At 44.1% G+C, this 27,308-nt stretch overlaps 1 protein-coding gene across 1 annotated transcript in view; it reads left to right on the top strand.

Annotated features, from left to right (window-relative positions):
- GNL2 (G protein nucleolar 2) overlaps positions 1-27,308 on the top strand; it is a gene marked incomplete at both ends in the record, with an annotated part of 35,205 nt that overhangs the window by 7,617 nt on the left and 280 nt on the right. Inside the window, 11 exons of the mRNA XM_080690444.1 lie at positions 3,885-4,069; positions 6,227-6,293; positions 7,330-7,488; positions 7,990-8,103; positions 11,717-11,845; positions 14,006-14,110; positions 15,301-15,459; positions 18,818-18,934; positions 22,792-23,264; positions 25,275-25,357; positions 26,631-26,716. Coding sequence (XP_080546570.1) covers positions 3,885-4,069; positions 6,227-6,293; positions 7,330-7,488; positions 7,990-8,103; positions 11,717-11,845; positions 14,006-14,110; positions 15,301-15,459; positions 18,818-18,934; positions 22,792-23,264; positions 25,275-25,357; positions 26,631-26,716 — 1,677 coding nt within the window. The remainder of the gene's footprint in view (positions 1-3,884; positions 4,070-6,226; positions 6,294-7,329; positions 7,489-7,989; positions 8,104-11,716; positions 11,846-14,005; positions 14,111-15,300; positions 15,460-18,817; positions 18,935-22,791; positions 23,265-25,274; positions 25,358-26,630; positions 26,717-27,308) is intronic.

Genomic DNA, 27,308 nt, shown 5'->3' with positions numbered 1-27,308 from the left:
CTTCACTTGGTTAGGCTTCTCATGCCTAGGTTTTACTGGGGAGATTAATAGCATAGTGGCTCAAAGCCCAGGCTTGGAAGTGAGACCTGAATTTCAACCGCGTGCTTCCCCTGGCTGTCCCCTCGGTCAGGTTCTCCATGAGCCTTCGCGTCCCTGCCTACCGTAAAGGTTATTTGCCTTCTTGGGTGATGGGATGCAGATGAATTGCCTGGAAAGGCTTGGCTGGTAGAGAGCACAGGGCACGCCACCTGCCAAGGGCTAAGTAGATAATAACTGTTAGTAAGAGTCGTTTTTCTTGCTTGCTTTTGGTGGGCAGCCTTGTCTCCTGTGGTCATGTCATCCTACTGTGGGGAGTGTAGAATTAGGGTGGGGTCGGGAGGGGCCGTGTTGCCACACCCCGGCTGTCGTGAGCTCCGTGGACGTGGACGTTCTTTGCCGCCGAGGGAAAGGTGCTGTTCACATCGGTTGTTGATGGCTGAAGTACAGGAAGGGCTGAAGCTGGCGGGTGTGGGATGAATTTCTCAGAACAAAGGACTCGCCTAATGTTTGCCTGCACATTTTACTTGCATTGAATAATAATTCCCAGAAATGTAGCCAGCACATACGCTTCGGTTCCAGTAGAACGCGGGGAGGAAAACATTGACATGCATACATGGATTAAACAGTTCAAAGAAAAGTGTTTACTTGCAGAACAAAATAAAAACCAAGGCCTGGTTATTGCCTCAGGTTTTGTCAATTATGTTTTGTTTCATGATGGACTGGAAGAATGGCACCTATTAGTGGAATGGCTGTTTTCTTTCAGGGAAACACATGAGTGTAATTCATGAACCACAGACAAGTTGCTCATTTCCCTTGTTCTCTTTGTCTGTTCTCCCTAAAGCTATCTTCTAACCAACGATTGAATCCTGTTTATGGGAAGAACAGAGAGGTTCTATTACAAATTTATTGCTTTGTTGCTGTCCCAGTTGTTCGGTACCAAGTCTATAGAAGGAAGGGGCTGCAGTTGCAGCAGTCAGCTTGGATTCTTACGTGGGAAAGTACTCACAGTAATTGGTGGGTTTTCTGCCTTGGCCTTGAAAACCCATACCTATTTTATTTCAGTGTGATATCTCTGAGATTATGAAATCTAATTCTGCACAGTATAATCAAATTAGATCTGCTCTAGCTTTTGCACATTCAGCTGTGTGTGTTTTAGAATTACTATACTCTGGCTCGGTGCAGCAGTGAATGCCTTTAAGCCCAGTGACTTGGGGAGGCTGAGGGAAGAGGATTGCAAGTTTGAGACCAGCCTTGGCAACCTAGCAAGACCCTGCCTCAAAATAATAATGTTTTTAAGCCAGGCATGGTGGCACATGCTTGTAATCCCAGCACTTGGGAGGCTGAAATGAGGATCGCAGGTTCGAGGACAGCCTCAGCAAGTAGTAGGACTATCAACAATCTAGCGAGACTGTGTTTCCAAATTAAAAAAAAAAAAAAAATAGGCCTGGGGTTGTAGCTCAGTGATACAATGCCCCTAATTTCAATCGAAAGAATAATTTTTTTTTTTGGTACTCTACCTCCAAGCTCCACCCCCAGCACTATTTTTTTATTCTTTATTTTGAAACAGGGTCTCACTGAGTTGCAAAGGACCTAAGTAGCTGAGGCTGTCCTCGAACTGCCATCCTCCTGTCTCAGCCTCCCAAATGCTGGAATTATAAGCATGTGCCACCAGGCCCAGCTTTAAGAATAATGTTTTTAAATTTAATTTTCTGTGTGTGTATGGTACTGGGATTGAACCCATGTTTGTCCTACCACTGAGCTACACCTCGAGCTTTTTTTTTTTTTTTTTTTTTTTTTTTTTTTTTTTTTTGGTGGTACTGGGGTTCCTGGAAGCCCTTCTACCTCCAGGCTACACTCCCAGACCTATTTTTTTATTTGGAAACAGGGTCTCTTAAGCCAGCAAGGCTGGCTTCGAACCAGCGCGATCCTCTTGTCTCTGCCTCCCAAGCATGGGGATTACAAGCGTGCGCCACCACGCCCGGCCTTTACTTTTTATTTTGAAAAAGGGTCTTGCTAAGTTATTGTGCTGGCCTCACACCTGTAATCCTCTCGCCTCAGCCACCCAAGTACTGAAATTACAGGCATGTGCCACCGTATCTGACAAGAAGAATTTTTTTTTAAGGGCTGGGGATATAAAGCACCCCAGGTTTGATCCCCAGAATAAGAAGAATTACTGTATTATTGTAACAATTCAATAAAAATAGTGCATAACTTATTTTACAAATGTACAATGCAGTAGGCTTATGGACACAAAATTATGTATGCTGTACTTTATAGGTTAAGAGATTTTCAGGGATAGTTTTGGTCATACTTGATCTTATCCAGTGACATTGGAACCTAAATTCCGCCAGGTGTGGTGGCGCACTTTTGTAATCTCAGTACTTGGGAGGCTGAGACAGGGGGATCGGGTTCTCAGCCAACCTCAGCTACTTAATGAAGCTCTTCGCAACTTAGTGAGATCCTGCTTCAAAATAAAGAATAAAAAGTTGGGCTGGGACTGTAGCTAGGAGGTAGACTGCCCCTGGGTTCAATCTCCAGACACACACACACACACACACACACACACACACACGCGCGCGCGCGCGCGCGCGCGAGATCCTAAGTTCCAGTGGGCATGTAATTCTTCTGTTTGAGGAAGTTTCCTTGTGAGAGGGGGAGAGAATAAATGAAACTAAGATGGGTTGGAAAAGCTGGGCATGGTTGGGTAGTCTAAAGATCTTTAGAGCTGGGCGTGCTGGCGCACACTTGTAATCCCAGCGCTTGGGAGGCTCACACAGGAGGATCGCGCAGGTTCGAAGCCAGCCTCAGCTACTTAGTGAGGCTCTCAGCAACTTAGTGAGACCCTGTTTCTAAATAAAATATAAAATAGGTCTGGAAGTATAGCCCAGAGGTAGCAGAGCCCCTGGGTTCCGCCCCCAGTATCACACACACAAAAAAATCCTTAGAGTTGGAATGGGAGGTGCGTTCACATTGGGAAGCAGGGGTTGCTCCGTCATCCCGAGACTTCTGGCTGCTGCTTCCCAGGGAGTTTGTGCGGAGCGCTTGAAGAGGCTGATTCTTTTCAGGAGACTCTCTGCAGGCTCTTAACTGTTACGTGATAGATCCTAACTCACATTTTGACTTTTATCCCACTTCAAGAATTCCTGTGCCTGTAACTCCTTCACAGACACATCAAGTTCTCGTTAGTATCAGGTTCTTCTTATCACATCTAAGCTATTATTTTGGACTTTTGCTAGATGTTTTTCATCTGAAGACTTCCCATGTGCATTTAATAAAAACGTTACCTAAATTAGGAAAAATGTTATCTGAAACTAAAATGCATCATACAAAACAACCGATTCCTTTTAGCCATGAAAGAAATTAACTTCCAAGAAAAAGTTGGCATTTACAGTTGGTTTAAAAAAACATAAATTTGAGTATGATTGTCCTTGACAAAATCTGTGAATTTGGCGAGTTTATGCACTTGTTTGAAAGCTCAAAAAAATGGTCAGAAAAGATAAGTTAATTTTCATCATTGTAGCCTTAATTACATTTGACTGAAGTTCATGATAAATGAAATAAAGCAGAGTTTTGGCAAATCTTAGCACACTATTCATATTCCCGTTCTGTATTACTTATGTATTTCTCCAAGGAAGTTGATAGAACTTTAGGAGAACAAGTGCTCAAGGTATTTAAATAAACATTTCTGCTTTTAGGCCAGACTGAATCCATGGTTCTTGTAGATTTTGGTGTGGTTTGAACTCTGGAAAAATAAAAGCAGAAAACCTTTCCTGGGTAGGTTTTTAATGTTTTGCTTTTCCTCGGTGTTCTCCTTATTTTTACGTGTAATTCTCCTTTATCTTTAGAACTCAAAGGTGCACATTCTTGATACTGAAAGTTTTGAAACTACATTTGGCCCTAAGGCACAGAGAAAGCGGCCAAACTTGTTTGCGAGTGATATGGAGTCTCTTATAGAAAAGGCTGAGACGTCCACCGAGAGCTATGACCAGGGCAAGGATCGAGACTTGGTAACAGAAGACACTGGAGTGAGGTATACGTGTGATGTTTGCGCAGATCTCATTGTTGGCTTCTCTGCAACAAAATGTTGTCTTTAAACCTTTTGCCCATGTGAAGCCTGGGGAGTTACCTTCTTCCTTAGCTAAGCATCGCCAGGCTGATTTTTTTTTTTTTTTTTGCTGTACTACACCAAGCTCTACCTCTGAGCTATACCCTGCACCATGGAAGGCCTCACTAAGTAGCTGGGGGTGGCCTCAAACCTGTGATCCTCCAGTCTCTGCCTCCCAAGTACTAGGATTACAAAGGTGTGCCACCATGCCCAGTTGAAAATTATTAAGGTAGTGATAAATCTCTCTTCGTCCCCAAATATAAAGAATATTTTCTTCTTTTTTTAATGTGGTACTGGGGATGGAACCCAGGGGCATTCTACCCCGAGCTACACCCCCAGCCCTATTTTTTATTCTTTATTTTAAAACGGGCTCACTGAGTTGCAAAGGGCCTCACTAAGTAGCTGAGGCTGTCCTCAAACCCCAATCCTCCTGTCTCAGCCTCCAGAATGCTGGGATTACCTCCATGCCTGACTCTTCTCACTTTTAATTATTTCCCAAAGATAAAATCTGGACTATATAGAGAGCTCCCATTTATGTTCAGATCTTTTTCTACCACTTAACTATATTCCTAGCCCTTTTTGTTTTTTATTTTGAGACAAGGTCTCCCTAGGTTACCTGAGCTGGTCTGCAACTTGTGATCTTTCTGCCTCAGCTTCCTGAGTTGCTGAGATTATAGGCATGCACCACCACTCTGGCTTCCGCTTCTCTTGAATGAGGTGGAGGTTTTGCCCTCTCAGCAGAGAGGCCTGTTCATCAATTTATATTCTTAGAATTATATGAATTTAGCAGGGTGTTGTGGTGCACACCTGTAATCCCAGTTGTTGGGAGACTGAGACAGGAGAATCACAGGTTCCTGCTCAGCCTCAGCAATTTAATGAGACCCTTTTTCATAGGGATGGGGATATAGCTCAAAGGTAGAATGCCTCTGGGCTCAATCCCCAGTAATACACAAACTAACTCTAACTCTCTCTTGTTCTCTCTCTCTCTCTCTCTCTTGCATGCACACGCACACACAGAATTATTGGAACTTCTAGTTCATTTTGTCATCTGACAATTTGAATTTGTTTCTTTTCCAAAAGGTATAGTAGGTATGGGAGAAAGAAAAAATTATGTTTTATTTCTCTTGGGTAAATGTCTTTAAGACTAGTAAATAAACACTCTAAACCTTTTTTAAAAAAGTCACATTACACAGGGGTATAGCAAATGGGCTGTGGAGGAGATCCTGCTGTTCTCATCATCCCACGGCTTTTTGTGGCATTTTGCCTAATGATAGCCATGTGGGTGTGGTTTATTTATTTATTTTTTTGCCCATTTATTTGATGTGGTAAAATATACATGACATAAAATTTACCATTTTAACTGTTTTTAAGTGTACAATTCAGCCAGGTCTGGTGGTACATGCTCATAATCCCAGCTGAGAGAGGAGAATTGAAAGTTAGAAGTCAGCCGTAGCAACTTTGTGTGAACTTTGTTTCCAAATAAAAATAAAATAGGTTTGGAGGTGTAGCCTGGATATAGAACGCCCCTGGCTTCCATCTCCAGTACCACAAAAACAACAATAACAGCAAAAAAAAAAAAAAAAAAAAAAGTGCACAGTTCAGTGGCATTAAGTACATCTACCTTGTACAGCTTCATCACCACCCACTTCAAAATTTTTCATCACCCCAAACTAACTCTGCACCCATATACCACTAATTTCCATTTTCCCCACTCCTGCCCCTGATAACTGCCATTCTTCTTCTGTCTCTTAAGAGTCTAATGGTCTAGGTACCTCATAGAAGCAAAGTCAGAGCGTGTTTGTCCTTTTGTGTCTGGCTTATTTCACTATAATGTTGCCTTCAGGGCTCATCCACGGTCTAGCATGTGTCAGATGTCTCTTCTAAAGTGTGATGATCGGTTGTGTGTGTACACCACCTTCTGTCAGTCGGGGCACTGGGTGAAGGCATTTCCAAATCCAGTTTGCTTTCAGTCCATCTCCACTGGGCTTGACACCCTTCCCTTTGGCATGCTGGCTTGCCCTCAGCCATCCTTGACATCTTGGCAGTGCTTCAGTCACTCATTTTGGATGCTTTCTTATTTAGAAATGAAGCTCAAGAAGAGATATATAAAAAGGGGCAGTCCAAAAGGATATGGGGTGAGCTCTACAAGGTAAGGCTCTTACATGCTCATTGAGTCCTTTGGCTTTCATGATCTTAGGAGCAAACTGGTTTTAATATATTAAAGCTCTGTCAGATAGAGACTCTGCTGCCCATCCTGTTCTCTGTCCCTTGCAGAGAAACCCGGGATGATGCAGCCGTGCACATGCTGCATGGTTCTTGGTGACTGCATTTGAACAATTACTTACACAGAAATGAAAGTTGCCTTCTATACATGCACATATTGCCTGTACATATTTAGATTGCCTGCTAATCTGGTAGTCTTATTTTGATTTATCTTACGTGGTTAAAGCCACATAAGAAGTTTTGCATTACTTAGTCCAGCCATCTCATTCTGTAAATGAGAGCTCATATCTGGAAAAGATTAATACTTTATTCAACTTACCTAGCTTAATAGTGGAAAAGGTTTTGTATATAGATCCTAAATCCTGACCTAACATTCTCTTACTGGCTGCGTTTAGAACCATAAAGGTGAACTAAGCCAGGCGTCGTGGTACATACCTGAGAAGGGTATCAGGAGGATCTCAGTTTTGAGGGCAGCCATAGCAACCTAGCAAGACCTTGTTTCAAAATTAAAAAGTAAAATAGGGCTGGGGTGTAGCTCAGAGGTAGAACACCCCTAGTTTCAATCCTCAATACCATACAACTACACACACACACACACTCACACACACACACACACACACACACACACTGTAAACTAAACCATTTCATTTTCTGTAAGCTATACAAAGCCTATATTAGTAAAAACTTGTACAAGTCTAAAAAGTAAGCGATTCAGTAATCTATAATAGCTATTAATTAAGATGAATTTTATTAAACTAACTTTTTTGAAATTTGTTAAGTTTCAAATGTTTGTAGAATGAAGAACTTCTGAATTCTGGTTACTGAGCATTGTCGTTGGCTACTAACTATTCTCACCAGACTGTTTTGCAGTTTCTCTACATATTACTACCTTCCTGTATTCCCATAAATGCCATCCCCCTTTCATTTTATACATAGCAAATCATTTCCCTCTCAATGTGCAGGTGATAGATTCATCTGATGTTGTGGTTCAAGTTCTGGATGCTAGAGATCCAATGGGTACCCGCTCCCCTCACATTGAGGCCTACTTGAAAAAGGAAAAGCCTTGGAAGCATCTCATTTTTGTACTCAACAAATGTGACCTTGTTCCAACCTGGGCCACAGTAAGTACAACTACTGACCCAAAACAGACTATCAAGGCCACTCAGTTCCTGTACGCTTTGAGTTACCGGTTCATCCATCAGTTTTGTGGTTTAAGAAGTTAAAGCGTTGCACTCTGGAAAGTGTTTGTAGTCGCAGGAGTAAAGCATGCTTTGTTGGCAGCAGTCATGGGCACTCTCTGGCAGCTGCAGGCCCACCAGACAGGATTGTGTGTCTTTCAGAGGGAGGTGGCTGCCACAGCCTCTGCCTGCTCCACATTGTCTTCCATTAATTGCATTTAGTAGCAATGGGGGCATTTTGGGGATATTGTTTTGCAGTTATGAGACAAAAGACAAAGCATTAAGACTGTCATACTTGAAAGAACATTGCAAAAAATTATAGCTAATATTTTTCCTTAGGCAACAGCATACTTGAAACACAGTCCTGTAATTCAAGCTGATTCTTCCACATATTGTAAATAAACAAGCTACAATTTACTGGTCTGTTTTCCTCTTTCCTTTTAGAAACGATGGGTTGCTGTCCTCTCCCAGGACTATCCAACTCTTGCTTTCCATGCAAGTCTTACCAATCCCTTTGGCAAAGGAGCATTCATCCAGCTTCTGCGGCAGTTTGGAAAGGTATGGAGACCTGACTGTTTCTCTAGGAGTTGTGTAGCTCTGAGCTTGCATGAGGCACGCTCTTGCCACTGTATGTCAGAAGTTGGCATCTTTACTTCCCTCTGTGTGTCCTAGAGATATAAAAATGCAGAGAGCCTCTGGATTAGAAGGGATTCTGAGATGTTTTCTCCCTTGTCCTTTGACCCATCCAGGACCAGGACTCTTTCCCTTTCTGCACATCCTTTCACCTGGTGGTCCACCCTCTGTCTGAGGATGGACGTCCTCTCCACACTCTGTGCCCACCCCAGGCGCTCACGGCCTACCCTGCCTCCTCTACCCTCGAGGCCCATGCAGTTTGCATCGTTGGCCTGGAGAAAGCCCTGCCTACGCTCAGATTCCTGGTTGGACACTCCTCAGGGTCACCCTGGAGCCATATCTCCCTCTCAGATGGTCACAAAGCTCCATGTTTTGGACCTGTAATTGCATATTTGATTAATTCTACTTATCTTCTAATAAAAGACATGTTTCCTGTCCTCCTCTTCCCTATACTGTTGGACAGCAGTGCTGGGCTACATCATTCTTTTTTTTGTTTTTTGGTTTTTTTTTTGGTTTGTTTGTTTTGTTTTGTGGTACTGGAGATGGAACCCAGGGGCATTCTATCTCCAAGTTATACCCCCAGGCCTATTTTTGAGTCTTTACTTTTTGAAACAGGGTCACTGAGTTGCAAAGGGCCTTACTAAGTAGCTGAGGCTGTCTGCAAACTGCGATCCTCCAGTCTCAGCCTCCCAAGTACTGGGATTACAAGTTTGCACCACCATGCCCGGCATTATTCATTCATTTTTAATTTATAAGAGCTTTTGTTTAACTCTGATTTCTCAACTCCCTGTACATCTTGTCTCACAGATATACCATCTTCTGTCTCTCTGAAGATGTGAATGATAGTGGTGTTTTGAGATTGTCTTCTCTCCCTAAATGGACTCTGTTACCTCTGGTTTCTTTGTTTTTTAGTTTTGTTTTTTCTGCTATAGTCAAATTTCAAATGTCTAGTTATTCTTGATTCTTTATTCACATTTAAGAATAATGTGCCTTAATCAGGCATAGTGATGCACACCTGCAATATCAGCAGCTTGGGAAGCTGGAGACAGAAGGATCATAAGTTCAAGGCCCACCTTGGCAACATGGTGAAAAATTCATCCATCCATCCATCCATCCATCCATCCATGAGAGAGAGAGAGAGAGAGAGAGAGAGAGAGAGAGAGAGAGAGAGAGAGAGAGAGAGAGAATGTGTGTGTGTGTGTGTGTGTGTGTGTGTGTGTGTGTGTGTGTGTGTTTGGGGGGTATGAATAGATTTTGTCACTGAACTATGATTGGTTAGGGACCCAGCTATCTTGTTGAAGAACATCCTATAAATGTCAGTGTCTGTAGGTCTACTTTTTCTGGGCTTCTGAGAAAAATCTTCTAGTCTCCATCTCTGGGGGATATATGGGCCTGGCTGCCAAGGTTCTGGGAGCTGGGTGAGAATGGGGGGTTGGATGATCTCATTACTTGATATTTAGAATTTGAATGACTCGGAAAATACATATTTTCAGACAGGCAGGATTTCAGACATCCTGCCTTACAGACAGGTTAGGTCCCTATTGAAGGAAGGGAGGGGGATGGAGAGGTGCGGCTGCTTCAGCTGACCTGCTGCCAGTCCTTGGGATCAGTGGTTCTTAGTGGTATTTGCCACCAAACACCCAGGCACTTTGTGATTTGTTTGCATTATTAACATGTGGTTTTTAGTTTTTCTGCTTTTGCAGCCACTTTTATATTTTGTAGTGGGCCGAGTTAGATACTACTTTTTAGCTTCTAGTACATTGTATTCTTCATGGTCTCATCACTACCTTGCTCTTTGGTTTTATGTATTTATGTATTTTTATGTATTTATGTATTTGTTTCTAGTGATTTAAAGGTGTCAATTCCCACTGCTCTCGTTCTCATAGAGTTTTGGGAGGGAGAGTGAGGCTAGTTTGTATGTTCAGTCTACTGTTCTTAGTCAAAAGTCCCCTTCATTCGTAGCCACCTTCTTTATCTTCATCTTGCTTGGTCACCCAGGCTGGCTCCAAACTCCTAGGCTCAAAGGATCCTCCTGCCTAGCCTCTTGAGTAGCTGGGACTATAAAAGCACGTGTTGCTGCACCCAGCTGTAACTCCCTTTTTTTTGATAACTAAGCATTGAATTCAAGGCATTCTACCTCCAAGATATATCCCAACCACACTTTTAAAATTTTTAACTTCGAAACAGGGGATTGCTAAGTTTCTGGGGCTGGCCTCGAACTTGTGATCTCCCCGTCTCAGCCTCCCAAGTACCAGGATTACAAGTGCATGCCACTGTGCCTGGTATGTAGTCCTCTTCTTGGTAACAAGCTGAGCTCTGCTGCCTTGAGACTTTCACCCAGTGGTCTATGCAAACGTTTATTTGAGGATGCTTTTTTTTTCTCCTCTTTTGTTTATTTTTGGCAGTGAAAATATATAACATATTGTGCAAAGAAAAGGAGAGAAGCCAGCCATGGTGGTGAATGCCTGTAATCCCAGTACTTGGGAAGCTAATAGAGGAAGATCACAAGTTCAAGGATAGCCTCTCAGCAATGAACTGAGACTCTGAGTAACCTTGCACGACCCAGTTTCAAAACAGTAAAATAGGGCTGTGGGTATAGTTTAGAGGCAAAATATTCCTGGGTTTAATACCCAATACTACTGCCAGGCGTGGTGGTGCATGCTTGTAATCCCCATGCTTAGGAGGCAGAGACAGGAGGATCGCGCAGGTTCAAAGCCAGCCGCGCACGCTGGCTTAGGAGACCCTGTTTCTAAAAATAAAAAAAAATAAGTCTGGGAGTGTAGCCCGGAGGTAGCAGGGCTTCCAGGAACCCAGTACCACAAAAAAAAAAAAAAAAAAAAAACCCAATACTACGATAAAAGGAGGACAAGTCATGAGATTATCATTTGATGAGTCTGTTAAGGTTTTCGTTGAAGACATTTTATCATTGGATGATGTTCTAGACTGATGATTAGCAAGCTATTTTTTTCCCTTTTTTATTTTGAAACAGGATCTCATTAAGTACTTTCAATCCTCCTGTCTCAGCCTCCCAAGTACTGGGATTGCAGGCATGCACCACCAGGCCTGGCAGACTTATATGCTATTATCCTTAAAATATTTAAGGGTAATTTTGTATGGATATTGAAGAAGTAACTCACCTCTGCTCTATTAGCAAGTGTGTGTACATACCTAGATCTTCAGTGGTATGGAGCTGGTCTGTGTCTAGACTTGAGATCAAGTTGTGCTAACAGTTTTGCACTGTCTTTTTTTTTTTTTTTTTTTTTTTTTTTTTGGTGGTGCTGGGGATGGAACCCATCTACCTCTGAGCTACACTCCCAGACCTATTTTATGTTTTATTTGGAAACAGGGTCTCTTAAGCCAGCAAGGCTGGCTTGGAACCTGCGCGATCCTCCTGTCTCCGCCTCCCAAGTAAGGGGATTACAAGCATGCACCACCACGCCCGGCTGCACTGTTTTTATGTTGGCAAAATAACAAAACCTGTTTGTCCTAAGGGATAGTTATGACCGCATGTATTTAGTGTGTTTCTCTTTTTGCACAGTTGCACACTGACAAGAAACAGATCAGTGTCGGGTTCATTGGCTATCCAAATGTTGGCAAGAGCTCCGTGATAAACACGTTGCGATCCAAGAAAGTTTGCAGTGTGGCCCCCATTGCAGGTGAAACAAAGGTACGTTCGGCTTAGGGGGATTTCACTTGTGCGTATTACACGTCTATAAGGGGGAATAATCTTTCTTTTTTTGGTGGTGCTGTGACTAACCTAGGGCCTCGCACATGCCAGGCAAGGGCTCTGCTAGTGTTCTACCCAGCCTCTCTCTGCCTCTCAAAACCACCATTGACAGTTTAGCTTCGAATGTGCCAGATCCCCCACACACACACATACACACTTTGATGATATCTGAAAGTACTTTTGATTCTGCCCTGTGGCTTTGGTGTAATTTGGTAATACGATTTGTATTTAAGTTTGTTTTAAATTGCTTTTTCTGCCTTGCGTGGTGGTGCACACTTGTAACCCCACGCTTGGGAGATGGAGACAGGAGGATCGTGCAGGTTCAAAGCCAGCCTCGCTGGCTTAAGAGACCCTGTTTCGAAATAAAAAAATATGAAAATAGGTCTGGGAGTGTAGCCCAGAGGTAGAAAGGTTCCATCCCTAGTACCACCAAAAATAATATAATAGTAATAATAATAATAATATAAATTGCTTTTTCAACATTTTTAATTTTTTTTTATTTTTTGGTACTGGGGATTGAACCCAGAAGCATTCTACCTCTGAGCTACACCCCCAGACCTTTTTTTTTTTTTCACTACTGGGGATGGAACCCAGGGCATTGTACCTCCGAGCTATATACCCCCAGCCCTATTTTTTAGTCTTTTTTATTTTTATTTATTTATTTGTTTATTTTTTGTGGTCCTGGGGATGGAACCCAGGGGCATTCTACCTTGGATCTACACCCCTAGCCCTATTTTTTTAGTCTTTTAGTTTTTGAAACCAGGTCTTGCTAAGTTGCCAAGGGTCTAAGTTGCTGAGACTGACCTCAAACTTTGGAAACTCCTGTCTTCGCCTCCCAAATACTAGGATTACAGGTGTGTACCACCATCCTCAAATCCAAGATGTACCACCATCCTGGTAATCTAACCTTTTACTTTGATAAACAAAACTAACTCAGAAATATTTTATCTCAGCCAGGTGTGCTGGCGCACGCTTGTAATCCCAGCATTTGGGAGGCTGAGACAGGATCTGGGTTCGCAGACAGCCTCAGCTACTTAGGCCCTTTGCAACTCAGTAAAACCCTGTTTCAAAATAAAGAATAAAAAATAGGGAGTGTCTCTTGGAGATAGAATGCCCCTGGGTTTCAACCCCAGTACTGCAAAAGAAGGAAGGAAGGAAGGAAGGAAGGAAGGAAGGAAGGAAGGAAGGAAGGAAGGAAGATAGATTTGATCTCTAGTTGGGCATGGTGGCACATGCCTGTAAACCCAGTACTTGGGAGGTTGAGACAGGAAGATCTTAGGTTTGAGACCAGCCTCAGCAATTTAGCAAGAATCTGAACAACCTAGCGAGACCCTGTTTCAAAACAAAAAAAATTAAGAAGGGGCTGGGGATGTATCTTGGAGTTACAATGACTCTGGGTTCAATCCCCAGTACCAAACACACAAAAAAGAATATTCTTAGGTTAAGAAAGAAAACCTGACTTTCAGGTATATTCTGTCAGTTGTGGACCAGAACCTGGAACACAGAATGTTTAGGCAACAGTGTTTAGTTTTGCTTAGAGACCAAGAGACGATAGTACTATGCTTCCAAGAGAGCCTTTAAAACTCAGAGAGAGGCTCCCTGCACAGTCCTAAATGGAAACCCTGTCTTTGCATTATTTTTAGACTGTTAGCTGATGGAAGCTGAATTAGACTTAGTGGAAATGTCTTGTGCATGACACAATCGAAGGGGGAGAGTTAGAGCTGGGTGAGGTAGCGCATGCCTCTAGTTCTAGTACTTGGGAGACCAAGACGAAGGTTGCAGGTTTGAGAACAGCTTCAGCAAGTAGTGAGACTCTCACAACCTAGTGAGGACCTGTTTCCAAATTAAAATAGGACTGGGGATGTAGCTTAGAGGTAGGATGCCCCTGGGCTCAATCCCCAGTGACACAAAATAAAATAAAACTTTAAAAAATGTTGAAAAAGCAATTTATATTATTATATTAGCGGAGAGAGTTAGTAGCTTATCCGTCATCAGGCTGCTTTTCTTTGCCACCTCCCTCCACTCCTGGCTTCCTCACAGTTTGTGAAGTGTGGCTCTCAGCATCTGACTTGGGTGTCTCTGATCTTTTTCTGACTGCAGGTCTGGCAGTATATCACCTTGATGCGTCGTATATTCTTGATTGACTGTCCAGGTGTGGTTTACCCCTCTGAGGACTCGGAGACGGACATCGTGCTCAAAGGAGTTGTGAGTAGTAGCCTCTGTTTCCTTTTTGGGGGTGGGTATCCTTAAGGAACCTTGGAAACCTTTGCTTTTCTTCTCATTCCCAAGACAGTTTGGGGTCAGCCTGTCTAACCACATTTTAGGAACATGATGCTGAACAGGGCGGCCTTTCCTTTCCACTTGAGCCTGTCTGAGGAGTTAGTGGAACCATGGGGATATCTGGTCAGTATCATCCTGCAACAGACTTTGTAGTTACCACACAGGATCCAAAGGGAGGCAGGGCCTATTTGTGTTTAGTGATAATTCATCTTCATGGGTTTATGGGTTGAGTCATTTTGGAACCTAGTCATTTCTTTACTCACTTGTTTCTGAATATGACCAAAAACTAAATAGTTCTTAACTTTAACCATGCTCGGGCCATACATCTTGTACACATTTTCCCCTTCCAGTCTTAAACTATTCCATTCTTTTTGTGTCCTGGGATTGGCAGACTTAAAAAAATAGTTTTAATATTTTTGCAAATGGGTAACATGAAACATTCTGAGATGAAAATGCTTGCAGAAGCCACACAGTTGGTTTGTGGTGAACGGGATTCAAGCTGAGTCTGGGCTCTGTGGCTGTGGTCAGTTTTCAGTGGTACTTCTTGCAGCCAGCCATGTCTACCCCCTGCCTCGGGGACAGGCTCCTGCCAGACTTCATGGTCATGGATATTTTATTTTTTGGTACTGGGGCTTGAACCCAGGGCCATTCCACCCCCAAGATACACCCCCAGCCCTATTTTATTTTTTATTTTGAAACTGGTCTCATTTAAGTTGTTGAGGGACCCTTCCTAAGTTGCTGAAGCTGTCCATGAACCTGTGTCCTCTGGTCTCAGTCTCCCAAGTACTGGGATTTCTGGCATGTGCCACCATACCGGGCTGCCCTTTGATGTTACAGAGGAACTAGGAAAGTCCTGCTTCAACAGTATAGGTTTTGGTTGGTTTTGGTTTTCCTTTGTGGTACTGAGGATTGAACCCAGGGTCGTTCTACATCCAAGCTGTCACACCAGCCTTGTTTATTTGGGAACAAGGTCTTGCTAAGTTGCTGAGGGCCCAAGTTGCTGAGGCTGGCTCCAAATTTCTGTCTCATCTGTCCAAGTACTGGGATTGTAGGCATGTGTCACCACACCCTGCAACAGTAGAGTTTTTAAGCAAGAGATTTCTGTTTACACTTAGGTTCAAGTTGAAAAAATTAAGTCTCCTGAAGACCACGTGGGTGCTGTCCTTGAACGAGCAAAGCCAGAGTATATCAGCAAGACATACAAGATTGATTCTTGGGAGAATGCTGAGGACTTTCTTGAGAAGCTAGCTTTCCGCACTGGGAAGCTGTTAAAGGTGAGCCAGTGACTTGAGAATTTGGCGCAGGTGTTCACCACACACTTGTGTGTTTGGTATCTAACAGTGTTGTGTGCATCGTGTGAGCAGTGTGAGGCTTAACAAGTAGGTGGTGATGAACAACTGAAATAAGCCAAGTGGGATGTGGGTTTGCTTTTTTAATTTATTGGCTTTTTTTTTTTTTTTTTTTGGTGGTACTGGGGTTCCTGGAAACCCTTCTATCTCAGGGCTACACTCCCAGACGTATTTTATACTTTTTTATTTGGAAACAGGGTCTCTTAAGCCAGCACGGCTGGCTTCGAACCTGTGTGATCCTCCTATCTCCGCCTCCCAAGCGCAGGGATTTCAAGCTTGCGCCACCACGCCCGGCTGCTTTTTTAATTTAAATGGCAGGAATCTTCTTTTTTTTTTTTTTTTTTTTGTGACACTGAGAATTGAACTCAGGGGCATTCTACCTCTGAGCTATACACCCAGCCCTATTTTATTTTTAAAATCAAAACAGAAACTGGATATGGTGGTGCATGCTTGTAATCCCAGTACTTGGGAGGCAGAGACAGGATCGCACAGGTTCGAAGACAGCCTCAGCTACTTAGTGAGGCTCTCAGCATCTTAGTACTTCCTGTTTGCAAATAAAATATAAAATTGGTCTAGGAGTGTAACTCAAAGGTAGAAGGCCCCTGAGTTCCATCTTCAGTACCACAAAAAAAAAAAAAAAAGAACAAACAAAAATTGAAACAGCCAGGTGTAGTGGCACACATGTATAATCTCAGTACTTGGGAGGCTGAGATAGGAGAATGGCACAGGTTCAAAGCTAGCCTCAGCAACTTAGCAAGACCCCTTTTTCTTTTTTTTTTTTTTTTTTTGGTGGTACTGGGGTTCCTGGAAGCCCTTCTACCTCCGGGCTACACTCCCAGACCTATTTTTTATACTCTTTTATTTGGAAACCGGGTCTCATAAGCCAGCGCGCGCGGCTGGCTTCGAACCTGCGCGATCCTCCTGTCTCTGCCTCCCAAGCGCGGGGATTACAAGCGTGCACCACCACGCCCGGCCAGCAAGACCCTTTTTCCAAATAAAAAATAAAATAGGAGTGGAGGTATGGCCTGGAGGTAGAGGCCTCTGGGTTCCATCCCCAGTATGTATGTATGTATGTGTGTATATATATATATGTATATATATATATATATATATACACACACACACACACACACACACACACACACACACACACACACACACACCACACCACCCCGCGCGCCCCTGAGTTCTGTCCCCAGTAAAACACACACAATTTTTTTGTTTTGTTTTGCAGGTCTGGGGATGGAACCCAGAGGCATTTGACCTCTGAGCTACACCCTCTAGCCAATTTTTTATTCTTTATTTTGAAACAGAGTCTCGCTGAGTTGCAGAGGCCCTCACTAAGTACCTGAGGCTGTCCATAAACTGCGATCCTCCAGTCTCAGCCTCCCAAATGCTGGGGTTACAAGCGTGTGCCACCACACCCGGCTTCACATACACACAATTTTTTGAAACAGGATCTCACTAAGTTACTAAAGACCTTGCTAAGTTGCTGAGGCTGGCTGCAGACCTGTGTTCTTCCTGTCTTAGCCTCCCAGGTGGTTGATTTACAGGTATGTACCACTATGCTCACCCCTCTTTTTGTGGTACTGGGGATAGAACCCAGGGGCCTTCTACCTCTGGGCTACACTCCCAGAACAATTTTGTATTTTTTATGGAAATAGGGTCTCACTAAGTTGCTGAGAACCTCAGTAGGTAGCTGAGGCTGGCTGAGACAGGAGGATCGCACAGGTTTGAAGCCAGCCTAGGCTACTTAATGAGGCTCTCAGCAATTTACTGAAACCCTGTTTTCAAATAAAATATAAAATAGGTCTGGGAGTATATCCTGGAGGTAGAAAAGCTCCTGGGTTCCACCCCCAGTACCACCAAAAAACAAACAAAAAAACAAACACAAAGAAACAAGTGTGGTAGCTGGGCTAGGTGGCGCACACACTTGTAATCCCAGTACTTGGAAAGCTAAGACAGGAGATTCAAAGGTTTGAGGCCACCCTCAGCAACTTGGTGAGACCCTGTTTCAAATTAATAGCCGGGAGTAGTGGCACATGCTTGTATTCCAGCATTCGGGAGGCGGAAACCAAAGGGTCGCAGTTCGTGGACAGCCTCAGCTACTTACCAAGGCCCTTCGAAACTCATTGAGACCCCGTTTCAAAAATAAAAAGACTAAAAAATAGGGCTGAGTGTATAGCTCGGAGGTAGAATGCCCCTGGGTTCCATCCCTAGTTCCGCAAATAAATAAATACAATTTTAAAAATATTTTTTAATTTTTTTCAGTGGTACTGGGGTTCCTGGAAGCCCTTCTACCTCTGGGCTACACTCTAAGACCTATTTTTTTATATTTTTTATTTGGAAACAGGGTCTCTTAAGCCAGCAGGGCTGGCTTCGAACCTGCGCAATCCTCCTGTCTCTGCCTCCCAAGCGCGGGGATTACAAGTGTGCGCCACCACGTCCGGCTTTAAATAAAAATTTTTAAAAAATAAAGAGCTGGGTGTGGTAGTGCACACTTGTAATTCCAGCTTTTGGGAGACAGAGACAGAAGGTTCGCGGTTCTTGGGCAACCACAGCTACTTAGTGAGGCTCTTCACAACTCGATAGGCCCTGTTTCAAAAAAAATAAAAAGACTGAGGCGGGCATGGTGGCTCACACTTGTAATCCCAGCGCTTGGGAGGCTGAGACAGGAGGATTGCAGGTTCAAAGCCAGCCTCAGCTACTGAATGGGGGCTCTCTGCAACTTAGTGAGACCCTGTTTCTAAATAAAGTATAAAAAATAGGTCTGGGAGTATAGCCCGGAGACAGAAAATCCCCTGGGTTCTGCCCCCAGTACCACAAAAAATAAATAAATAAATAAATAAATAAATAAATAAATAAATAAATAGACTAAAAAATAGGACTGGGGTATAGTTGGGAGGTAGAATGCCCCTAGATTCCATCCCCAGTACCACAAAAAATAAATGAATAAGTGAATGAATGAATGAATAAAGAAAGAAAGAAAGAAAGAAAGAAAAAAAGAAATTAAAAAGACTGGGGGTATACCTTGGAGGTAGAATGCACCTGGATTCTAACTCCAGTATTTCCCCTTCTCTCCCCCCTAAAAAAATAAGGTATGGTGCTGGGGATTAAACCCAGTGCGCTCTACCACTGAGTCTGTATCCTAGCTCATTTTTTATTTTAAGACAGGGTTTCACTAAATTGTCATGGCTGACCTTGACCTTGAGCCCCCTGAGTATTGGTATTATAGGCGTGTGCCACTGAGCCCAGGTTAATTGGTAATCTTTCTGACTTTTAGGGTGGAGAGCCTGATTTGCAGACTGTGGGTAAGATGGTTCTCAATGACTGGCAGAGGGGCCGAATTCCTTTCTTTGTCAAGCCACCCAATGCAGAACAACAGCCAGAAGCCACCCAGGTAAGAGCAGGCTACCAACCTTCACGTGAAACTTTTGGTTGCCTTCCTCTGGGGAGCATCTTCTTTTGTGGCAGGATAGCTTAGCTATCCTGAGTCCCACCATTATGACTTTGTTGGGGCTGGAATTAGAGACCAAGAAGTGTGAAAGAGAACAAACTTAGGTGCCAGGCTTATTACTTTTTTTTTTTTTTTTTTTTTTGGTATTGTGGATTGAATTCCGAGGCATTCTACCTCTGAGCTACACCCCTAGCCTTATTTATTTATTTATTTATTTATTTATTTATTTATTTATTTATTTATTTATTTATTTGAACAGTGTCTCGCCAGGTTGATGAGTGTCTCACTACTTGCTGAGGCTATCCTCCTTGAACCCGCCGTCCTCCTATCTTAGCCTTCCAAGTGCTAGGATCACAGCATGCCTGGCTTAGGAAGGGCATATTAAATGTCAGGTTTCTGGTTCCTCTGTCTTCTTATACACAAGGAATGAAAGCATTGCCAAGATTTATTTGTTGAACAAACATTTGTTTGAAGAAGCCTAGTGATAGGCACAGAGAACTGAGGAAGGAGTAACAGCCCTGCCCTCAAGTAACTCGTGATGGAAGGGGAAGAGATCAGCACAGTGGATGCTCAGGGAAGGGAGCCTCTGTGGCCACTGACCCAGCAGGGGCTTTCGAATGCCTGGCCCAAGGCTTAAGGCACTTGGCTTTTCTATTTCTGGGTTTTTTTTTTTTTTTTTTTTTTGATGGTACTGAGGTTCCTGGAAACCCTTCCTCCGGGCTACATTCCCAGACCTATTTTTATATATATTTTTTGAAAACAGGGTCTCTTTAAGCCTGTGAGGCTGGCTTCAAACCTGCAGGATCCTCCTGTCTCCGCCTCTCAAGCGCGGGGATTACAAGCGTGCGCCACCACGCCCAGCTTCTGGGGTCTTTTAAAAAACTCAGCCAAGTCTCTTGAATAAATAGCTTTAAGTTTTGTTTTTGTGGGGTTTTTTTTGTTTATTATTTGATTTTTTGGTTTTGGTGGTACTGGGGTTCCTGGAAAGGCTTCTACCTCCGGGCTACACTCCCAGACCTATTTTTTATATTTTTATTTTGGAAACAGGGTCTCCTAAGCCAGCGAGGCTGGCTACAAACCTGCGCGATCCTCCTGTCTCCGCCTCCCAAGCACAGGGATTATAAGCGTGCGCCACCACGCCGCCTGGCTAAGTTTTGTTTTTATGCTAATATTATTGGGTTCTTAGAGCTTTTTTTTTCTTTTTCTTTGATACTGGGGATAAAACCCAGGGACATCCTACCTCCAAGCTACACCCCAGCCCTATTTTATTTTTTATTTTGAAATAGGGTTTCACTAAATTGCAGAAGTTGTCCGAGAGCCCACTGTCCTCCTGTGCCAGCATCCCAATTCTTAGAGCTGTTGTTTCTTATTATTAAACCATTTTTAGAGTTGGAGTTGTAGCTAGATATGTCCAGTTGAATATTTTTCCCAGTATTTCAAACACAGCATGCCTGAATCTACCATTAATCAGCTTTCTTCCACTCTACCACAGTCGAGCAAAACATTTCCTCCCCTCTTTGTATGTTAAGTCACTTGTTGATACGTTCATTCAACAGCAGTGTTGTGTGCCAGGTGGTCTGGGTACCAGAGGTGCTGCAGTGCAAAGTGGATGGAGCCCAGCCCTGATGCACTTCTGTTCTAGTGTTTGTCTGGCTTTGTGTATTTGATTCCAAATATACATCATTTTCATGTAAAACCAGTTTTGCACTTTTTCAGTACTTTTTCAGCACTTGTTCAGTGTCCAGCAATTGAGTGGATACCCATACTTAATGCCCGGCTGACTACAAATTTAGGAACTTGGGTTTAAAAATGTGTTAGAACAACACAGAACTCAGGAAAGTGCTTTATTTATGGTTAATGGAGAGCTGGGTGTGGTGGCGCATACTTGTAATCCCAGCATTTGGGAGGCTGAGACAGGAGGATCCCGGTTCGTGGACAGCCTCAGCTACTACTTATAGTGAGGCCCTCTGCAACTCAGTGAGACCCTGTTTCAAAATAAAGAATAAAAAATAGGGCTGAGGGTATAGCTGTAGCTCAAAGGTAGAGTGCACCTGGGTTCCATCCCTAGTACTGAAAGTAAAAAAAAGATTGTTTATTACAATAGATAAACATCAGGAACCATCAAATGAAAGAGATACCTGGCACAAGGTGTGGAGAAAAGGAGTGGAAGTCCCGTGTCCTCTCCTTCCAGCAACCTGGAATTCCCGACCCCACCGTGGGGAATGTGTATGGAAGTTTCATCACATAGACATGATTGATTAAATAAGTGGTGTTTGGGGATCCGGCCCCATCTCCAGCCTCTTTCCTCCCCGGAGGTTAGGGCATGGCTGAAGGTCATGCTTAGTCTTTCTGGTGACCAGCACCCATCCTGGAGCTATCTAGGACCCTACCACAAGTTACCACATTGGCTTAAACTCAGGTGTGGTGGGAAGGGGCTTCTTATGAACAACAAAAGACACCCTGTCTCTTAGGAAATGCCCAATATTTTAGGAGTTCTGTGCCAGGGATGGGGGAAGACTATATACATATTTATTATACCACAGGGAGATATAACCAACGGCTAGGTTTGTAATGTCAGGACATATTGTGTGCTGTGACAAAAATTGGATCAGTGTAAGGTGCTGAGGGAGGCAGAGGAGTACCTTTGTGGGTTGTGTGGGGAAAGCCTGTGAGGAAGTGGTGTTTTAGCAGAGATCTTTGTGATTCAGGCAGGAGCCATTGGTGTTTCTTGAGAAGAGAACCTTGTAGGCAGAGGGCTCAGCATACTCAGAACACCTGAGGCAGGTGTGCCCGGTGTGTCCTGAGAAGTCCCTGGCCAGTGTTAGTGGGCCAGGGAGAGTAGTGGAACAGGAGGCCCCCGAGGGGTTTGAGTTCAGCAGCCAGACTCAAGGGCCATCCTGGGAGTCTCTGTTGCCACCTTCTTGTGATGCCACAGGGAATACTGGGATTATCTTCAACCCTTCTTCATGTCTAGTCATTAATTTTGAGTAATTAGTGCATATAATTCTCAACATCTAAAACGTCCCCCTGCTCTGTGATCCATTCTCCCTCCCTCCTTTTCTCCTTCCCTTCCCAGAAGTCTCTTGAATCTGAAAGCTATAAATTGTCTCACTAGAAGTGTATACATTTTCTTGGATTTTATGGATTCCTGACTTAGCATTTCACCCACCCACTCTTGACTGTACATCACTTCACGTCTGTGGGTCCAGGTTGCAAGGATAGAATGATAGGTATGAGGCGCACCAATGAGAAGCTTAACACATTGTCTCTGCGCCAGTCACTAAAGCAGGCCGGCCACATCAGCATCCCCGAGTTGAGCGTGCTCATTCTGAACGCTGGCTTGCCACGCTCCCCTCCTGGCGTTGTAGGGTGTCTTCTCACGTTCCTCCCTTACTGTTCTGCTCTTCACCGTTCAGCCTGGCTTTCATTTTTGTAAAGCTGTGTGTGTGGAGATTGTGTGTGCTTATCCCAGCAGCCCATTTTCCTTCTACTCCGGGAAGGTCTGGGCATCTCAGCCGTCTGCACGATGGCGAGCTGCTTTCACTGGCTCGGTGTCCTAGCAGTTGCTGCACCCTTCGGAACTGCACATCTGTCCCTTTGATGCTTTGTCACTCTGGCTTCTGGGGCTCAGGTACATGCGCTTAGACTGGATGAACGGTGTGACTCGCTGCGGGTGTTTTCTCTGCTTTCCCTTAGTCCTGAGAAGAGCGCTGTCAGTTGACAACAAGATATGTGTTTAGACATCACTTTCCTTTTCTGATTCCATTTCTCCCTCTTTCGCCTCCTTTTGGCTTCAATAGCTTCCACCCTCCTCATCTTTGGAAACTGCCACAGAAACAACCCAGAGCAACCCAGAAGAGGAAACCACAGAAGCCACGGGTGAAGTGTTGGAATCGGTCACTGAGAAGGAGAAAGAAGAGGACAGTCCCTGCGACACTGACTCAGAGATGCAGCAGATCCTCTCACGGGTTCGCCAGAACTTCGGCAAAATCAATGTCGTGCCCCAGTTTTCTGGAGATGATCTGGTTCCTGTGGAGGTGTCAGATATTGAAGAAGAGCTGGAGAGCTTTTCTGCTGATGAGGAGCAGGAGCGGGAGCAGGAGCAGCTGGGAGGCGAGGACGAGGACGAGGATGAGGAAGAGTCTTACCAGGAGTCCCAGGAAGAGCAAGTGGGAAACGACACGAAAGCAGTGATTAGAGCCCTGGACGAGAAGATTGCGAAATACCAGAAGTTTCTAAATAAAGCCAAGGCCAAAAAGTTCTCAGCAGTCAGGTAGAACTTTCTTCCTCTCGGGAATTGCAGTTTGTTTGTCCTTTCCTTGAAACCTGCCCTGAATATTGGAGCAGGGCTTTCTTGTCTTTATTTAGCAGTGTTGGGGATTGAACCTAGGGCCCTGTCCACACTAGACTAAACCCCAAGTCCAAGCAGTATTTTCACAGGGGGAGGGTGGGTATTGAGGTTTAAAATTTATTTCTTTTTTGTACTTATTGTTGAACCCAGAGGCATTCTACTTCTGAGCTATACCTCCAGCCCTGATTTATTTTTATTTTGAAACAGGGTCTCACTAGGCTGATGAAAGGTCGAGGCTGTTCTCAAACCTGTGATCCTCCTGTCTCACCCTCCCAACTACTGGGATTGCCACTACTGGTATTACAAGTATGCACCACCACACCCATCTCCTATTTTTTTTGTGTGTGTGGGGGGGGTACTTGGGGGTAAACCCCAGAAACTTTCTACTCCGGGCTATACTCCCAGCCCTATTTTATATTTTATTTAGAAACAGGATCTCACTAAGTTGCTGAGAGCCTCACTAAGTAGCTGAGGCTGGCTTTGAACCTGTGCGATCCTCCTATCTCAGCCTCCCAAGCACTGGGATTACAAGCGTGCGCCACCACGCCCGGCTTCATCTCCTATATTTTACTATGAAACAGAGAGAGTCTTATTGCGGAGGCTGAACTTGAACCTGCATTGTTTGTTTGTTTGTTTGTTTGTTTGTTTGTTTGTTTGTTTGTTTTTGTGGTACTAGGGATTGATCTCAGGGGCATTCTACCTGCAAGCTATGCCCCAGCCCTACTTTTTATTTTGAGACAGTCTCACTAGGTTGATGAGAGTCTCACTACTTGCTGAGGCTGTCCTTTAATCTACAATCCTACTGTCTCAGCCTCCCAAGTACTGGGATTACAAGCATGCGCCACCATACCTGGCTCCCAGCTGACATTTTATTTATTTATTTTGTGGTACTGGGGTTGGAACCCAGGGGCATTCTTCCTCCAAGCTATACCCCCAGTCCTATTTTTTATTCTTTATTTGAAAACAGGGTCTCAGTTGCAAAGAGCCTCACTAAGTAGTAGCTGAGGCTGTCCTCAAACTGCAATCCTCCTGTCTCAGCCTCCCAAATGCTGGGATTACAAGCATGAGCTACCACGCCCAGTTCCAGCTAACATTTTAAAATTTAAAGTTTTAAAGCCAGGCATGGTGTCACACACTTGTAATGCCAGCATTTGAGAGGCTGAGATAGGAAGATCACAGTTCAAGGACAGCCTCAGCTACTTAATGAGGCCCTTTGCAACTCAGACCCTGTTTCAAAATAAATAAAAAAGAGGGCTGGAGTGTAGCTTGGAGGTAGAATGCCCCTGGGTTCCATCCCCAGTACTGGAAAAAAAAATTTTTTTTTTAAACTTTTTTTTTTGGTGGTACTAGAGTTCCTGGAAGCCCATCTACCTCCGGGCTACACTCCCAGACCTATTTTTTTATATTTTGAAACAGGGTCTCATAAGCCAGCGCGGCTGGCTTCAAACCTGCACGATCCTCCTGTCTCCACCTCCCACGTGTGGAGATTACAAGCGTGCGCCACCACGCCTGTTTTTTTTTTAACTTTTAAAAGTGCTGTGTAGCCAGACATGGTGGTGCAGGCCTGTATCCTGGTACTTGGAAGGCAAAGAGAGGGCGATTATAGGTTTAAGGTCAATCTGAGCAATTTACTGATACCTTTTTTAAAATAAAAAGGGCTGGGGGTGTAGGTCAGAGGTAGAATACCTCTGGGTTTTTACAAAAAAAAAAAGTGATGTGTAAGTTTTGTCAAATTCAGCTAACCAAAATATGAAAAGCTTAGTTATCTAGTATTTTAGAAATGCTAAAGGATCTACCTAAACTGCTGTTGACTTCTTCCTGTAGTGTTAACTGCAAATAGTGTTTTTGTTTGTCTTTGAGGATGTTAAAGGTCTCCAGGCCAGACTGATTTGGAATATTGGTCAGCTTTATTACTTTGCTTTTCTGTTTCAGAATCTCCAAGGGGTTAAGTGAAAAGATTTTTGCAAAACCTGAAGAACAAAGAAAACCATCTGAAGAAGAAATCAACGATACAGGTGAAGATAAATCATTTAAATTATTTAGATGTGATTTGAATCTTTTGCATTTTGGAAACTCAAGTTTAATTTCCAAAATACCTTCTGTACTAGCATTCACACAGATGCTTGTTTCTGACAGAGTACCCAGGTTCTCCATACTGTTCATCATATAGATTGGATTACCTACTTTTCATTCTGCATATGTTGGAATTAAATTGGCAATTCAGCAGTCATCTTTTTAAAAGGCCCACAATAGAGCTGGGCATGGTGGTGATGCACACTTGTAATCCCAGCATTTGGGAGGCTGAGACAGGAGGATCTGGTTTCGTGGACAGCCTCAGCTATTTAGTGAGGCCCTCTGCAACTTAGTGAGACCCTGTTTCAAATAAAAAATAAAAAATAGGGCTGGGGATGTAGCTTGGAGGTAGAATGCTGCTGGGTTCAATCACTAGTACTACACACACACACACACACACACACACACACACACACACACACTCACACAGTGGCCGGGCGTGGTGGCACACGCTTGTAATACACACACACACACACACACACACACACACACACAGTGGCCGGGCGTGGTGGCACATGCTTGTAATACACACACACACACACACACACACACACACACACACACACACACACACACACAGTGGCCGGGCGTGGTGGCACACGCTTGTAATCTCTGCGCTTGGGAGGCTGAGACAGGAGGATCACGCCAGGTTCGAAGCCAGCCTCAGCTACTGAATGAGGCTCTCTAGCAACTTAGTGAGACCCTGTTTCCAAATAAAATATAAAATAGGTCTGGGAGCATAGCCTGGAGGTAGAAAGCCCCTGGGTTCCACCCCCAGTACCACCAAAAAAAAAAAAAGTGTAGCTGACACAATGTGAGTCCTGTCAGAGGCTGCGGGGTCTGTCCTGACCTGGCACCGTCCTGGTCTCATCCTGCTTTACTCTTCACTTTGCTCACCTCCATTCACGCCCTTGTCCTTTCCACCACAGGATTCATAGACAAATTGTGCATAGAAAATTCCCAGCCAGGTGTGGTGGCACACACTTGTAATCCCAGCATTTGGGAGGCTGAGACAGGAGGATCGCAGTTCGTGGACAGCCTCAGCTACTTATGCCCTTTGCAACTCAGTGAGACCCTATTTCAAAATAAAGAATAAAAAATAGGGCTGGGGGTGTAGCTCAGAGGTAGAATACTCCTGGGTTTCATCCCCAGTAGTGGGGGGAAAAAAATTCCTGTTTTTGTTTTCCACATATGTTTTATATTGTTTGTATGTAGCACCTATCAAAAAGGGAAGGAAGCGGAAGGCACAGAGGGAAGAGGAACGTTCAAATAAAGCTCAGAGGACGCTTACGTCTAAGGAAGTAAGTGCATTGGTTCTTAAAAAAGACCCAGGTGAAGCCAGGCGTGGTGGCACACGCTGGTAATCCCAGCTTTCAGGAGGCCGAAACTGGAGGATGGCGGTTTGCAGACAGCCTCAGCTACTTTGGCCCTCTGCAACTTAGTGAGACCCTGTTTCAAAATAAAGAATAAAAAATAGGGCAGGGGGTGTAGCTCAGAGGTAGAATGCCCCTGGGTTCTGTCCCCAGACCTGCAAAGAAAAAAAAAAAAGACCCCAGTGTAGAAAGTAGGGAGAAGTCCAGTTCTCAAGGCCAGTCTTTCAGAAGCAGGTATGTTCTAGAGCTGAATTCAGGAGCCCCAGTACTTAGCGACCCTCACTTAAGCAGGATCACGAGGTGGCCGGCAAATCAAGGTCTTGAGTCACATCTCATCTTCCATAGTCCTGCTGCCTGTCTTCAGCTGTGGCTTCCCATCTGCAGGAGTCGGGTGGCTGTGTCTAGTCCCGGGGAGACAAGAGGAGCGGCAGAGGGGGCTAGGCAGGCAGGTCACTGGCCTCTCAAGACAGATGAGCCTGAGCGGCCCTCCGGGTGAGGAATATCTTGTCAGGAATAGTGC

The sequence above is a fragment of the Muscardinus avellanarius genome (genome assembly GCF_963383645.1).
Source record: "Muscardinus avellanarius genome assembly, chromosome: 3".
Classification (NCBI taxonomy): domain Eukaryota; kingdom Metazoa; phylum Chordata; class Mammalia; order Rodentia; family Gliridae; genus Muscardinus; species Muscardinus avellanarius.
This window is presented reverse-complemented; position numbering and strand designations above follow the sequence as displayed.